Below are 16,451 nucleotides of genomic sequence, written 5' to 3' on the forward strand. Positions count from 1 at the left end.
TTGTTCAGTGAGATGCCATCAAACTCTTTTCTGCTAGATTTTCTGTATTTCTACTTCTTGGTCTCTTGAAAGATTTTGCTGGCTACAGAGATAGTCTTTTGTTGAAAGAATGTCTTGGGTTCTGGGCAGACGTAGCAAAGTGTATAATTTAAAAATGTTATCATTGTAAAACTTGGAAATTCCAGAAGTACAGAATGTTCTGAAATATTCTAAAATTTGAGACTTCTGGAGAGGCCTGTTGTTTCCTTGGCCTTAGTTCCAGTAGGTTCAAAGGCTGTCTTCTGAGAATTGTGACTTTAAAAAAACAGTGCTCTGGTAGAATACTTTATTGCAGTTGGAAGAACTGGTTACCTTACATTGTATACTAAAGTAAAGCAGCCAGCCATCATCATCTTCCTTTGGGGTATCAGGAACAGGAACCAATGTGAGAGGGAATGAAATATATTCAGAATTTCCGTATGAAGGAAGGAAAGCCACATGGCTTCAGTGGCTCTCTAGAGGCCTGCCAGCTCTGCTTTCCCCAAGAACTAACGGTGACTAAGGAGATTTGAACAAGAGACCTACCGTTGCACTAAATGAAGGGATGAGTCATTTTCTGCGAAAATGAACAGGAGCATGTGCTCTGTTCATTTGATTGGAGTATTTTCTGCCTGCTGGACCCTGGGACCAAGGTACAGTCATTTCCATGCAGTTACCTCTCCTTGTGGAGGAGGGCAAGGTCTCTGTCCTGCCTGGCCAGGTGGACACATTTCAAATAGTACAAGGTGGCTGACACTACGTACATGATTCTGAGAAGAAAGAGGGCCAGATGAGAGTGTGGGAGCCCCATTCAGCCTGTACCCACCAAGAAGCATTCAGGAAGAATGTTCCTGGCATCCACAAGACTAGTTGACAGACCACACTGCAAAAAAATGAAAACTAGCAAACACAATTCAAATTGTCTTAAGCAAACAATCCAGCCATTGGTGACTCTGGACTCTATAGTGCAGCCCTGGGGAACTTGTGCCCTTGCTAACAAGGGTGGACGTTACACGCTCTGATCTCCTTCTTGTCTTTGCAGCTGGTAAACTGGGAGCTTTTGAACCTCTTCTTTACAGTCATGTAGCGTTCCTGAATCCCGCCTCCGCAGAGTTTGGTGCATTCTGACCAGGCCGTCCAAGGGCGCATTCTACAGCCTGAAAACATGAAGATGCCTGGTTAGTGACAGAACAGGGATACTGATAACCTAGGAGAGCCATCAGATTGTCTGGGATTCTGTACTCGTGCATGGAAGGGCTTGTTGAATTAGTGTTAGATGGCAAGAGTTGGCTGTAAATGCTTATAACTTCCTACCAGTGGGTTCTCTACCGCTTGTGTTTAAGCTTGACTTACTTGCTTTGGCCTATGAGATATAAGCAGAAATAATGGCTTGAAGAAAACCACGGGGATCCCTGCACTACTACCAAACAAACCTGGCTAACCTTCAGAGGAAATTCTGTGGAGATGAGTTCCAGTCACCCCAGGAGGCCCTGGAAGTGCAGGTGAGGTTGGTGCAGCCCTTTTAGCCCCTGTGGGTAGCCCTTTGAGCCTAGTTAGCCCTGAGAGTTGTCCAGCTGAGGCAGCTCAAGTCACTGACCTGCAGAATCATGTTAGTGATGCATCATTGCTGCTGCTGGCTGGGGTGATGGGTTTTGCAGCATCTACTGTGCCTTGCCTTCCAAATGCTAAGTGAACTGAAGTATGATTTTGTTTTTCTTATTCAAAGTGCCATTCTTGAAGAAAAGCTCTCTGACATACGTGGTCTTAGTGTTTGTTCACTGGCTGACTGCCTGCCATGTGCAACAGTGTTTTGATAGAGGACCAGCTCCCTAAAAAATAAGATACTGAACTGTCAGATTAGCTTTTTACACCCTGTCCTTTCCCTCATCTTAGATGCAGGTGACACATCTAAACTCATTAAGTCTGTTCTGTGCTCTGTGAATATGTTAATGTAATTTTTTTCAAGGTTATTGTAAGTGGTGTGTTTATTGCTCAGTGACTTCTTGGCATTCAATGATGGGGTGTGACTAGCTGAGGAAAAGTGAAGAAAGGAGCGTAAATTAAGCTAGGCTTTTCAATACAGTGAGACCCTTGATGTCCCATTCACCCGTCACTATTGTTTGGGACTCTAAAGACCACGTGGCAGCCTTCGCCTTGAGGCTACCTGGGATCTTCTCAAGCACTGCAGCGCTTTGCTGATGACAGTGCCTTTGGCCTAGCCCTGTTAAAGCCCCAGGTGGGTCTTGGAAAAAACTAAGATGCCTGGAGGGAGGTGAAGGGTAGGGGCTTAGATTCTTTCTCTAAAAGCACATCTGGGTTTTGAGCCTTGGTTTTGCCACCTCCAAATCACTCCACACAAGTATGTTAAAGGCACTTTGTTTAAACTGACCTACAGATTCTTGAATCTCAAATCCACAGCAGGCCACTGGTCTATCAGAGGGTGACCTCCAGCCTCCCTTCCTTCAACTCTCTGCTCCCTCTTATCCCAGAGGGATGCTTGGGCATTTGCAGTACTGCTGCCAAAAACTAACCCAAAGTCCTACATGTTTTTTAAGATCCATGTAAGTTTTGCTGCTGACATCTTTCTGAATTCCAGTCAGTTTAAGATGTTCCCTTAACACTGGTCATGTGAACATTCATTAGTTACCTGGCACCTACGTAACTTAAAACTCAAGGCCACCTTGATACTTCTGTTAAACTTTGTGGTATCCTTGCCCTGAGCATGGATGATAATTTGTTCTGGGACGACTTTAGGATCATGCCCTAAATGCCAATTGAGATTCTTTAGGCACATCTATGTAATTTTCTCCATTTACAAGAATTGAATGGTGTTCTATTGCTGTAACCTATCTTGAGCAAGGCTGGGCAGGACTTCTGGTGTTGTAGATGGAAGGGAAGGAAGCAGCTGCGTCTTGAAATTACATGTTGGCAGATCATTGTTATCAAAGGGTTCCTTGATAGAGTTCCTGCTCTGTCCGTTTCCTTTGTAAATTAGATTTGATTCTCTGGGAGAATTTTATATTTAAGGAATCAAAATGTGGTTGGAAGATTTCAGAAGCCCCATCTTTTCCTTTGACAGAAGTATGACTTAGTGCAGTGCATGCCCCAGGCTGCCCTGGAGACCAGCCCTGTCCCACTCTGCCACCATACCTGGGAACTGCTCCCCGTCGGACTCCTCCCGCAGCTGCTCGCTCCTCCGGCTCTCTCGGGCCTCCCTCCAGCGTAGCTTCTGGATAGATGGATTTCGAAGGCATTTGCGGACACGGCATTTCTTACGCTGTACAGTTTCTGGGCAGGGTGCGCCCCCAAACTGAGGCTCCATTTGGATCATCCGGGTTCGAATCATGTGGCCTTTTCCACATGACTTGTTGCATTCTGACCACTGGGCCCACTCGGTGAGCTCACAGTCAATGGCTGGCAAGAAAGAGAGGGGTGGGAGTGTATCGCAGATCTGATAAGATTCAGCCACTTGGCACTCCCCTTTGATCATCTCAGCAGACCTTCAGAGTACAGAGCAGGCTTTGTTACTTCAGCTCCTGTGGTTGGTGAACAGGGGTAGGACTGCCCATAGCACATAGCCCACAGCCTATGCTTTTGATTCTAGGCTTTGGGAAACATGGGTGATGTGTTCAGAGCCTGTTGGCCTGCTGTCTAAGCCAGACCAGCTCAAATGGCATGGATTACTCTCCCAGCGTCCCAAGGGCCTGGGTTTTCTCAGGGAAGACACAGCTCACTGGTGTTTTTAGAGCAAGGGCAACAAGGCCCCTTGCTGCTAGCTTTGGAGAAACAAGCCAACAGCTTAGATGGCTGACCCTTGGGGGTCAGTACCAAGGACATTGTGACTTGTTTCTGGTATCACCTTGTGCCTCTGGTTTGGTGGTCTGTGCAAAAAACCACAGCAGCCAGAAATGGGTCAGGAGCAAGTTGTGGTTTATGGTTTATTATAGTAGAGAGCCAGGACATTTAACAAATGTGAAGGAGAAATAACACATCAGTCTGATTGTCATGATGTGTTCAAGACAGGACAAATGATTCTAAGCTCTTCGTTGGCCTGGCAAGGCTAGGGCCAGGCTGGAGCCTGGAAGGCCTAATTGAGTGCCATTCTCGGGCTCCCATCTCCCCATGGGAGCTCAGGCAGTTTTTTTGACTACACGTTGATGCTACTATTTTTCTTACTAGGTTGTGAAGAATGAAAGTGCGTCCCCACCCCTCTCAAAATGACCCTTAAGTGTTCATTTTTCCTCCCTTCATTCAGTAGGTGCTATGGCTATGAAGACTTATAAATAAGGCAGAAATTCAGGTAGAAGGAACTGGGTCAGCTATACCTAATTGAAAGCATCAGGCTTGGTTTAGTTGATGGATCAGGTTATCTCCTGACGTGACTATGTGCAGCCAGCACTGCCCAGCAGCTGTTGTATGGAGCACTGGTTGAAGCCTGTACTGGCCAGGTCCAGTACTTTTACTTCCAACCTCAGGCCAACCAAGGAAGTGTTTCCTGCTGTTCAAATGAGGAAACTGAGGCACCAACTGGGGAACAGCAAGGGCTGGACCTGGGACCTGGGCAGCAGCTGGAGGTACTACCAAGGGGAGGGAGCATGAAAAGCTACAAGTGCCTGCCCTTTCGCCACCTAAAACAGCAGTTCTCTTGAAGACTAGGCAGTAAAACAGGAGTTCTTCTTGAGATTAGTGCCCAGGTCATAAAGATCGCTGGCTGCAGACTTTCAAGGCAGTAAAAGTGGGCAGAGAGACTGGGGACCTGGTTGTTTACTGGTCTTCTAGGTTGCGGGAGGCACTGATTACCCATGAGTGGAAGTTGTTTATTAGTTAAAGAAAATGGTAAAAGGGAAGAGAAACAGGGTTCAAAAGTTTGGAAATTCTACGAATCAGACAAGCTCATAATTGGGAGAACTACGGTTTATTGAAACTATGTAAGTATGAGCAATTTGTTGTAGACCGTAATGGGAAATCCATTTTGCTAAAGAGATGATAAAGAACCATGCCAGTGCAAAGACCTAAACCTCATGCTGTTTGCCCCCCTGTAAACACTTATACTATAGGATTGGCATATTATCAATGTGATAGGGCTGGCTTGTAGTAGCTGGGCTCAGGAACTTAGTGGGGGAGGAGTAATGGGGTTTGGGGCCCAGGACTTACGGCATTCAGGCAGCATGCACTTCTCCACCTGCTCCAGATCCTCGTTACAGTCTCCGAGTTCCGCTAGAGACTTCAGCATCCGCTGGCGGGTCCTCATGCCCTTCCCACAGGTCACACTGCAGTCGCTCCACTCGGACCACGGGGACAGCAAGCATGGGATGGTGTCTAGGTCAAGAGGCAGGTCTGCCTTTCAGAATGGGTTCCTCTCTTTAGCCCTACAAGGTCCTCCCTCCCCACCTCTTTGCTTTGGCCCTTAGAGTAAGATAAGATTGGATTATGGATTTAAGAAAGGGGGTGGGATGGGTGTGAACTGCTGGGAGCCAGAAGTGACTTGGTAACCTACAGCTCTTGCTTATCTCCTGCATTGTGGTCAGGACTTGACATCAGATGAGACTCCATCATCTGAGAACACAAGATTTCCCACTTGAAACAGTGCTGAGGGGCTACTAGCACTCCTCAAGAACCCCTAGGAACTGTGTGTGTTACAGGGTAGACTCAGCGCAGTCAGTGTTCTTGGATACTGTCTCTGGAATGTGTGTGTGCTTGTAAACATTCATGTGTTGCTGAGCTGACCTGCACACACATATGCTTAGAGCAAGGACTGTTAAGCTTTATGGAGCCCGACCAGTCCAGTGTAGAATAGGAGCGCACTGCACTGGGGCAGTGTGTCCTGCCTATTGCCTGAAAACATGTCCAGAAAGCATGTGCAGTCTACCCAGAGGTCAGCTGTTTGCTACCCCAGTGTTGCTTAGGGTTCTCCCAAAAAAGGCACAGCTATGACTTCCCCACCCCTGTGGCTCTCATCCTTGGGAATAAGATAACAGGTCATGCCTTTCTCCTGCACCTGCTCTGCTTCCGGTTTCCATCTCGTAGTAGGGAACACTGGTAGGTAGGCACTCTGCCTAGTCATCTCCCTGTTCTCTACAGCTACTCACGGCACTCGGGCATCATGCACTTCTCTGTCTGGGACGTGTCTGCCTTGCACATGGAGCCATCTGCGGGGCTCATCTTGACCATGCGATGCCGCTTCTTCATGCCCATCCCACAGGTGGCGCTGCACTCGTCCCATTCGCCCCACTCCGTCATTAGGCAGCTGCTGGGAGCTGGGGGAGGTCCCAGTGAGTTGTGGTCCTGCTGTCAACCCCTGCGGTGGTTCCTGCCCATGCCACCCACCCCCCAAGCACTCTCACTCACAGCACTCTTCGTTGACTGTGCACTTCTCGGTCTCCTCGGTAGGCAGCGTGCACACGGAGCCATCCTCGGGGAACTGCTTCACATACCTTTCCCGCGACCGCATGCCTGTGCCACAGGAGATGCTGCAAGGCGACCAGGTGATCCACTCGGACATGGTGCAGGTGGAGCCGTCTGCAACACAGCAGCAGAGAGCACGCTGCGGCAGGGTGGCAGGGAGGACAGCCATGAGGAGCAACTCCCAGGGACTGCCCATGGCAGGAAGCAGAAAAGGAAGGGGCTGGTGTTTGTGGAGATTGGGCAGGGGGACTTAAAGGGTGAACATCTCTAAACCAGGAATTGTTCCCCTAGGGGAGATGCCCCTTTGTGGGGGCACTCAGAATTCTCATCCCATGGAAAACACATTTGAATGATGCTCAGATTCATAGAAGGATGTGTATGAGTGTATATGCACATATACACACAGGTTTATACAAAACATGTACTACAAGGTATCTTACATTTAAGACAAATGTTAATCGGTTTCTGCAATCTACAGTGTTAATACGCTTAGGACCATTGAATAAGATGATGTACTTCTTCAGCACCTGTGCCTTGTAGGTATCGTGCAGTTAACAGAACATTTTCATCCTTGCAGGAAGTTCCCTTGGATGGTGTTGGAAGACCTGACATATCCTGATAGGTGGAAGCTCTTAGAGGAAATAGACTGACCGTGTCATGATGCATTTTAACAGCAGAAAATAAAACTTGTAACTGTTACTGAGGGACTATACTGTGCTAATATTGGGAGGAAAGAACCCATATATCTGCAAAGCTATATCGTGGAAAGCAAAAACAGAATCACCAAGTTAAACCTAAGGGCAGGCCATTAAAAGGCTTGAGGTACAATCACAGCAGGTAATTCTGTTCTAGTGTAATTCAGCTGGGGGTATGAGACTTGATAAGCCCTCTTCCTCCCCCCACCCCCAAGTCAGGCTTCCTTTGACCAGTAAGATAGCTGGAGGAAGGTGCTCCAGGCAAAGTCCACCCTGCAAGTGTTCCTCAGGTGCTAAAGTAATGTATATAAGCACATATTTGCATAAATGTTCCCCAGATGTGCCTTGGAAGGTGGACAGAGCGCGAGATGACAAAGCCATTGCTGATGGGCTTGGCTCCAACAGGTGCCATACTGCACAATTCCACCAAACCCTTTCCTGTGCCATGCGCACAGGGACCTCTGTTGCCTTTCCATCTCACCACTTGCTCCAGTCCATCAGTGCAGAGCCTCGCTTCCAGGAGTCACTGGAGAACTTCCCAGGCTCCGAGTGAGGTACAGAGCATGCGCCTCGAGAATGACGATCGGGCACCATGCACAATGATTCAGAACCAGCATTCCTACCTGGACACCTAAGGACAGGGGTGAGGAAGGACTCCAACCACGTGTAGAGCTCCAGAAAGGAGCCTTCGTCCAGGACAGGCCAGTCACCACTTTGTCCTGCCTGCTTTTAGGGATGGTCTGGCTATAGCATGGTTTTCTCCCCTCCAGAGTGCCTATGCAGGGGTAATACCAGTTGGCAATGAACTCCTGTGCAGCCAGGAGAGGCAGGGAGCAAGCTGCAGTGACGTGAGTCTGTCCTCACCCTCAGCCTGGATACGGGTCATCTTACAGCCTTGTGCCAGTCTAGCTCATACCTCCCTTCCCATCACCTCAGTGTACCTGCAAGAAGTTCAATCCCAGCCCAGGAAACTGTTCTGTGCAGCAGAGCCATGGACCTTGGCCCTGCAGGCAGCTGAGTGGTCATCATGACACAGCGCAAGCCTGACCTTTGGGGCAGCTGCAGATGGAGCAGCTGAAAATTTGACAGCAGCCTGGAGATTCTAACACAACAAAGCAAGCATTCCAAACTCAGACAGTGGTGGAAAACAGATGAGGGGCCATGGATCTGGGCTCAATCTTGACCAGCCTGCTTGCTGGCTCCTTAAAAAGAGGCTGGAGTTAAGGCCCAGAGACTCCTTTATGTGTCTGTCCCAAGTGGATTTTAGAGCCCCCACCAGCAATGCCACTTAATTGCCAGGCAGCTTCCTCCCCTTCCTGAGTTTCTGCCAGCCCTGGGCTTGTTTGGTGTCTCACCTTCATCACTGCAGCCGGGGCCCATGCAGGGCTGGAAGTCCTGGGTGTCTGGACAGGGGACACTGAGGTCCAGCTGTGCCTTCAGCATGCGCTGCCGCATCCTCTTGCCTTTGTCGCAGGTGGAGGAGCTGCAGGCGGACCATGGGGACCAGTTGGAGTAGATGCAGGTTTCAGGGGTATCATCTGGAAAGAACATTTCACATGTTTGCCCAGGAAAGCACTGCGCAAACTGCCTGGCCCCACTCCCAAACAAACTTGTGTGGTGAGAACAATAGCCCTGGTGCCAGAGCGGCTGCTTCTCATGGCTGCTCCTGGGATGGAGGCAGTTGTTCCCTTCCCCTTAGGATGCACAGTTAACATCCTATTAACCAGGACCCAAATAACAGCAATGGTGCTTGTCCCCTGCCCCACTCTTCATTTGCAGTCCCTCACACACATTCCACATGCATGCAGGCCTGTCACAGGCAATTTGGGCAAGCAGAGGTTACTGTGTGTGTTAAATCCTCTCTATCTGCCCATGCTGTGGGATCTGATGCAGATCCGGTCAGCTGATGGTCAGGAAGCACTCAGCCTGTGCTTGCATCATTCTAACAACCCCAGGGGAGTTTATCCCACTGATAATTCACGACACTGTGGGAGGCAGGTGCTGTCATTCCCATTCCCCAGTTGAGGAAACAGAAGTAGAAAAGTCAGCATCTTACTCAATGTCCCAGGGCTATGGGGGAATCCAGGTGGTCTGGTTCCAGATCTTGTGAGGAGAAAACCTGAGCTCATAACTCTGGCCCGGCCCCTCCCTCTCTCCCTGGACTGCTGGACATGGGCTGGGGAAGTGGGTGTGTCCGCCCTGCCCTGCATGTCCAATCTAAGCTCAGTGCAGTCTGCATACTGGGCAGCTGACTCAGCCACCACTGAAGGCAGTCACAGGTGTCCATATCATACCTTCCCAGAGTCCTTGAGATTTTTCCGCCTAATCTTGGCCTTGTTTTAGATTATTCATCAGAAATCTTCAAAGATAGGATTACCAAGTCAAAATACCAAGATTTTTAAGGTTCTGAAACAATCAGAACCATTGTTTTGCCTAGCCATCTTGCCAATTGGCACTTGGCACCATGGACAATCACGTACCTTCGTCTTTCTCTTCTGGAGCCAGGTCAGCCACGATATCATCCACATTGTCAGGTACAATATTGCATTGTTCGCCCTGCCAAAGGAATTGCGTTTGAGGGATCACATTAGAGAACGGGGTGGACATGCAGGGGAAAGATGAAGGGGGCATGAAGTCTGATTTTCGTGTTGTGTATAAACCCTACACTGTGATCAAAATCTGGGTCAGCTTTTCCAATCTCACTGAAAAACAAGGCAAAACAGGAGGGGATCCTGACCCATGGCAGCCATTAGCAACCGAGGACAGAACTCAGCAATGCCCACTGGCCTGTCAGATCATTCATTTGTGCTCTGGCCTTGAATTTTTTTTTTCCCCTTTACATATTGTGAAGTATCCAGAAGCACTGAGAATTTACATCGGGGCTGTTTTCTGCTAGGAACCTCCTGATTCTAGAGCAGAAGGGTGAACCCCCTTGGTGTTCCTTGGGGTGATGGACAGTGCCACAGGCACCCCAGTAACCCAGTACCTTTCGGGCGATTCTCTCGATGACAACTCTGGCCACTTGAGTGATGGAACCACCTTCTGGGTCGTAGAAAGGACTCTGAGGATGGTCCAGACTGGTTAGGGGCCGGATTTTCTCCTGGGGGATTGTGGGCTTGTTGGGGGACTGCAGTGAGGGAAAAAAAAATCAATATAGACAGTGAGAAAGAAAACTGACAAAAATCACAAAGGGGCTAACAGGCTGGCATCCCACTCAGGAATGTGAATCTGAGCTCCAGCTACTCTGCTTCTGATTCACCTTCCTGCTGATGTTCCTGGGAAGACGATGGAAAATGGCCCAAGTGCTTAGGTTCCTCCAACCCAAATGGGAGACCAGAATGGAGTTCCAGGCTCGGGGCTTTGGACCAGCTTAGAGCTTGCTGTTCTGGCCATTGGGGGAGTGACCCAAAGAGTGGAAGTTCTTTGCCTTTCTGTTGCTCTGCTTTTCAAATAAAATCAATACAAAATTAAAAAAAAAAAACCCACAATGACTTTTTTAAACTCAGAATGACTATCATCTAAAAAGAAGAAAATACATGTTGGTGAGGACGGGGGCAGGGGAGGGAAGTGATGTACTCTACCACTGGTAGGAATGTAAACTAGTACAATCATGATGGAAGACAGTATGGAGATTCCTCAGAAATCTGAAAGTAGATCTACCATATACCCAGCCATCCTATTCCTGGAAATTTACCCAGAAGAAGTGAAATCGGCATCTGAAAGAGTTAGCTCTACCCCCATGTTTTTTTGCATTTCAATTCACAGTAGCTAAGATATAGAATCAACCCAGGGGATACAACTGATGACTGGATACGTAAAACATGGTATATATACACTATGAAATACTATTCAAACATAAAAAAATCAAATTCTGTGTTTTAAAACAACATGGATACAACAAGAAACCATTATGCTTAATGAAATAAGCAAATCTCAAACATGTTTTCTCATTTGTGGCAGTTAATGATATATTAGACAACAAACTATGGGAATGAAGTGGACATTTTATGCTATGAGTGTCAGTTTTTAGCCCTTGTTTCTTCTCCTTGCAACTGTTCTATTTTTTAGTTGCTGAATATTATGGTTAGTGGTGAATCAAGCCTATGATTGAAATTATGACTGCAAAACCTGATGAAAGGCAGAGTGAGGAGGGAAGGAAGTGGGGTTGTCTTCTTGGAACTTTACCAATGGGATGCAGGAAATTGTTTTCTGTGTATTCATAGAAAGTAAAAAATCATAAATGCATCTTTTCAAAAGCAATTTAGGAATTTAACAAGTATAACTACGGTTTGTACTTAAGGAATTGTAGTCATGTCACACACTGAAATTAGAAACTGTAGGTCCAAATGTGAAAATTCTCTCACTTGGTAGACTCATGCCCTGAGACTTTTTTGGAAGGGTCCCTCCAGTGAGGACATGGCTTAGCCATGTCAGCCTAAGCCCACATGTCTTCCTACAAGGACCAGGCATTGGCAAACTGTCTTTTCTATAGAGGGTCATGTGGTAAATATTTCAGGCTTTTTGAGCTACATTGGAACCCGCAGCAACTACTCAACTTTGTTCTGCCGTGGGAAGGCAGCCCCAGATGATGTGTGGTGGAAGGGTGTAGCTTTGAAAACTTGTATCCACAAATCAGGTTATAGGGCAGATTCGCTTCACAAGTGGTAGCTTGCTGATGCCTGTTCCAGACTTCACTGACTTTCTGGTGGCTCTAGATGGTTGCCACATTTGGCTTGCTGACCCCAATTAATGTCTGAGACAAACGGTATCCTGGACAAATCCAAATGCCTAAGTTTGTCTTCTGGCAGTCTGTGAGGTCTGCCCTTGCATCCTGCACATGGACTTTCTTCTCTCTCCTCTCCATGTGCTCAGCGTGCTGCTCCCTTTCTTGCCTGTGGTCTGCTTTTACCTGGGCCCTTTCTCCAGTCCTTCCCTGGCCACTACATCACACTCGCCTCAATCCTCCTGTGATGGGACACCATGCCAGCCTCCCCTACTGGTATGCCCATTTGCGCAGGACATGGCCTGCAGTAGACTCATCTCTGTGTCCACGACAGAGCTGGACAAGGAGTACGTGCTCTGGAGGTTTGTCACTCCCACCTGGGGGCACACCCACCTCATAGGTCACACCACTGTCAGTGCCGGCATCCCAGGGAATCAGGTCTTGCACCACCTTCTGGACCCAGCCGCATTCCTTGGTGCATAGATCCTCCGCTGACAGACCCACATTCCAGTCGGGGCTGGGGCCCATCATAGTCAGGAAGGACATCAAGTGGCGTGTCCTGTCCACGGAAAATTCAGCTGATGGCGCCGCTCTCCTGCAAACCAAAGACAGAGACCATTACTCTGGGAACTCCTGGGGTACACATGCTGAGGGACGTCTGGCCCAAATGTTGGAAACGGGTGAGAGACAGGGCGGGGACAGCATGGCTGGCCCTGGGATTTATACACCTCTCTCTCCTGAGCCCATCTGTCAGACCAGCAATGGAGAGAACCACAGGTGAGCATTCTGTCCAGTTTGCAGGTCTCTATAGGACATCTTATGTCCTTGCCTATTTATTTGCTGAGCTGTTTTGGTCATCTTTCGCTGGAGCTTGTTCTGGAAAAGCAGGCTCTGTCTGCTTTATTCATAGATATATTTCTTGTGCCTGGCTCAGTATTTTCAAATAAGTAAATGAGCAAGTACTATTCATTGGTGTGTGTGTGTGTGTGTGTGTGTGTGTGCGCGCGCGCCTCTGTTGGATGTGACATGAATGTAACAAAAACTGTTAATCATCTTTATTATTTTAAGATTTATTTTTATTGAAAAGTCAGGTATACAGAGGAGAGAGACAGAGAGGAAGATCTTCCATCTGATTCACAAGCGGCCACAATGGTCGGAGCTGAGCTAATCTGAAGCCAGGAGCCAGGAGTTTCTTCCAGGTCTCCCATGAGGGTGCAGAATTCCAAGGCCCTGGGCCATCCTCGACTGCTTTCCCAGGCCACAAGCAGGGAGCTGGATGAGAAGTGGGGGCTGCTAGGATTAGAATTGGCGTCCACATGGGATCCCGATGCATTCAAGGAGAGGACTTCAGCCACTAGGCTATTGTGCTGGGCCCTTATGCAAGGATTATCTCAGAAACTTCACAGGAAATACAACTGAGAGATGTTTTGGTACAAAAACTTTTTGAAATTCATGCACGATTTTCTCATACTGCGTGTTTCCCATAAATATTTGGAAGTGGCCCTCATCCGCTCTCCTCCTCATGGTGGACCTGGGAAGAAGATTAGGGATGAGGAATCCGAGACCCTGGAAGTTTGTAGCTGATCCAGAGTTGCAAAGTTCCGTGGTAGAAGAGAGATCGTGATCCAAGTGCATACAGTTTGAGGTCAACGTTTCCTTTGTCATCTTGATCTAAACCCTCCTGTGTGCCTGTCCACTGTGTTGAGCGTTCTATCATGGCATTTGCGGGAGCATCTCCTGCAGCCTGGGGCTGCCGCCACTGCCTTGGCCCCAGGTGCCCATCCACTGGAGTGCCCACTGGCTGTTTGCTCCTGTCGGGCAGCAGGGATCCAGTGACAGAGCAGAGATCATTGGCTGACAACCCCCAGTTGCTGGAAATAACATCCCAAGTCTGCATGGCCACAAGAGGCAGCTCTTTGACCTCTATCCCCTCATGCTGCCAGGACAAGGGCTCGGGAGCTGCCGAGGCTGCAGGGGGTCCATCAAAGTGCTGGGGGGAGGACAGTCCCCCAGCAAATGCTTGGTCACACACCTGTGTGTTCTCATTTGCTCCTATGGCCATCTTGTGGGTTAAGGCTGTCCTCCTGTTTTGCAGAGGCAGTGAAAGCGCACAGAGATAAGTGGATTTGAGGCTGGGGTTTGAAAGCTGCTTGGCCTGACAACCTCCCCAGGCTGCTAATCATGGGGACTGCTCGACCAGGGACCAATGGGTCTCTTCATTCCAGCCAGCAGCTGGTCAGCTGTGCCTGCATAGGGGTGTCTGTGCCATCTGTTGGGAGCAGCTGATTCTGGCTGCCCTCACCTGGCCCCAGGTGACTCCAAATCTAGGGCACCCTAGACAACTGGACCCATGGGTGCTGATGGGACCAACTGAGGTGCACAGTGAGAGAAGCCTGGGCTGGCATGCTGGCACTGCCTTTTAAAGCTATGTGGCATTGAGGAAATCACCAACTCCACTTGTACCTCAGGATCTAAATCTTTAGAATGATGTTATGCACTAAAAATAATTAAATCTTTGAGTGAGCAAGTGAGCACACATTGCCATCTACTGATTTATTCCCCAGTTGCCACAAGAGCTGGGACTGGGCCCTGGGAAATCTATCTAGAACTCCCATGCAGGTGGCAAGGGCTCAACTACTTGACCTTTTTCTCCTCCCAGGAAGCTGAAATGAGGGCCCAGAGCTGGACTGGAACCCAGCCACCATGACCCAGGACACGGGCATCCTGACTGCTATCTCAATTGGCCAAATGCCCACCCTTCAGTGTTAATCTTCAAAATGGGGATATGTGTCTACTCCAAAGGTTCTTGTATTAAGTGGCCTAGAGAACTTAGCTCAATGCCTAGCACCTGGGCCAGTATGGCACTGTCACTGAGCAGCACCATGAGCTCTCGTGATCAGAGAGGGCGAAGGTGGGTAGCAGTGTATTGAGAGGCTTCCTGAATGGATGCCACATTTTAGCCTTTTGCCAACCCAGGTCCTGGCTCATGGCTGGAGGAAGAGGCTAACCCTGGCTCTGGCTTCAGTACCAAGAGGTTAACCTGGGGCCAGTGCTATCCTACCCCCTTGCACTCCAGTTTCCCTTTCCTGCTCCACCTGCTGCTCCAGAGGCTGTCTGTACCCAGACAAGGCTGCAAGTCCCAGTGCACCTGCACCTGTTGGGAAAAATCTTAAATGGTTTGCAAAGTGTGGTGGTTGGACTGGCAGCATCAGCCTGCCCTTCTTCCCTCATACCTGGAAGGCAGATTATTGGTTCCTACCGCAGTGACTGAATGAGGGGCTTGAGAGCAGCACCCAGCACTCTGTTCACGAGCTCGCCCATGATCCCTTTGTTCCGGAAGTTGAGGATCTTGGTCTCCCCATGGATGCAGCCTCAGTCCATGCGTGGTCTTTACCAGGAGTCTTCCTGACTACCGGCAGAGGCACATCCCTGGAGTGTTGTGGCACGCATCTCTTCCTCACTGGTCAGTCTCACTCACAACCCCGGATTGCCTTGGGGCCAGGGGACTGACAGCAAATGCATGTACAGTGCCCAGACATCCTCTAGTCGCTGGTTCCAGATCTTGGACATGGTGTGCACCTACTTCGAGCCACCATGCCCCCAGGTGAAAGATGGGGACCTGGGAGGGAAGGGTGAGCATTCTCAAAGCTGCAGGCAGCCTGAGGGAGGAACCCTCCAGACCCTCCTGCCCCAGGGCTTCCAGGGCACCAAGCTCTGGCCTCAACATGGTTACCTGCCCGTGGTAACGTTGGATACGGACAGCCTTTCATCTCCAGACGCACCTTGCTCCTCGCTCTCTCATCTTTGAATAGAAAACCCCTTCATGGTCTCCACTGATGGCATGCTCCCTGTGGAAGTATTTCTGCCTTTTTCCAATTGCTCTGGCCTCTGCTGGACCTTCCCCCAGCATGCTGAACCCACGCTGTTCTCGACCTCCTTGTTGCCCATCTTTCCCATTAGGTTCCAGCAGAGTGAGGACTGTTTTGCCTGCAGCCTGACTTAGAGCATGGCAGGCAGTGGGCTCTTCACAAATGTTTCCTTAAATCAATGAATGAATCCAGGAGGTGCATTGGAGCTCTCTTTGCTCCACATCACTGCCTTTGACCTTCACATTTAATTAAACTCACTCCCAAGGATTACTTCCGTATTAAAAATGCTATTTAAAATAATGAAATGGTAAGAGTATCTGTGGGTGTTCCTTGGGTGAGAGCAGGTTCTTTGATTTGCTCAAGCTGTCAGTAGAAAGCCTATGGCAGGTTTCTTGCAGGCCGTATTTTCCAGAATATGGTATTTTGCTAATCAGGTTCCATTTTGCTGTCTGCAATTTAAATTCATACACGTTTTTTTAGCACAGAGTTGATCTGACCATTCTACTATCAGGGCATATTATACTGCATGCCGATGAAAAAAGTGCGATTTTCAGGATAAGACAAAACTACAAATCAGTGGCACAGGTTGGGCATCCCAGAAACCATACAGATAAGAATTTATGCAAAACAGGCTCTTCAAATTAGGGGAAAAGAAGGATTATGCAACAAGCAGGATGAAGCTAAATTAATTGTAACCGAAATTGGATTCACTTATTAGAATCCGATAAAAATATTAATGAT

At 48.7% G+C, this 16,451-nt stretch overlaps 1 protein-coding gene across 1 annotated transcript in view; it reads right to left on the reverse strand.

Moving 5' to 3' along the window:
- Positions 1-399: 399 nt before the first annotated feature.
- Positions 400-16,451, reverse strand: part of SPON1 (spondin 1) — a 296,762-nt gene continuing 280,710 nt past the window's right edge. The window contains exons 8-16 of the mRNA XM_004593761.3: positions 12,235-12,436; positions 10,105-10,245; positions 9,599-9,674; positions 8,474-8,656; positions 6,367-6,537; positions 6,108-6,275; positions 5,173-5,337; positions 3,169-3,432; positions 400-1,175 (exon numbers count right to left, since the gene is read on the reverse strand). Coding sequence (XP_004593818.1) covers positions 1,012-1,175; positions 3,169-3,432; positions 5,173-5,337; positions 6,108-6,275; positions 6,367-6,537; positions 8,474-8,656; positions 9,599-9,674; positions 10,105-10,245; positions 12,235-12,436 — 1,534 coding nt within the window. The 3' untranslated portion in view covers positions 400-1,011. The remainder of the gene's footprint in view (positions 1,176-3,168; positions 3,433-5,172; positions 5,338-6,107; positions 6,276-6,366; positions 6,538-8,473; positions 8,657-9,598; positions 9,675-10,104; positions 10,246-12,234; positions 12,437-16,451) is intronic.

The sequence above is a fragment of the Ochotona princeps genome, chromosome 4, assembly GCF_030435755.1.
Source record: "Ochotona princeps isolate mOchPri1 chromosome 4, mOchPri1.hap1, whole genome shotgun sequence".
Classification (NCBI taxonomy): Eukaryota; Metazoa; Chordata; class Mammalia; order Lagomorpha; family Ochotonidae; genus Ochotona; species Ochotona princeps.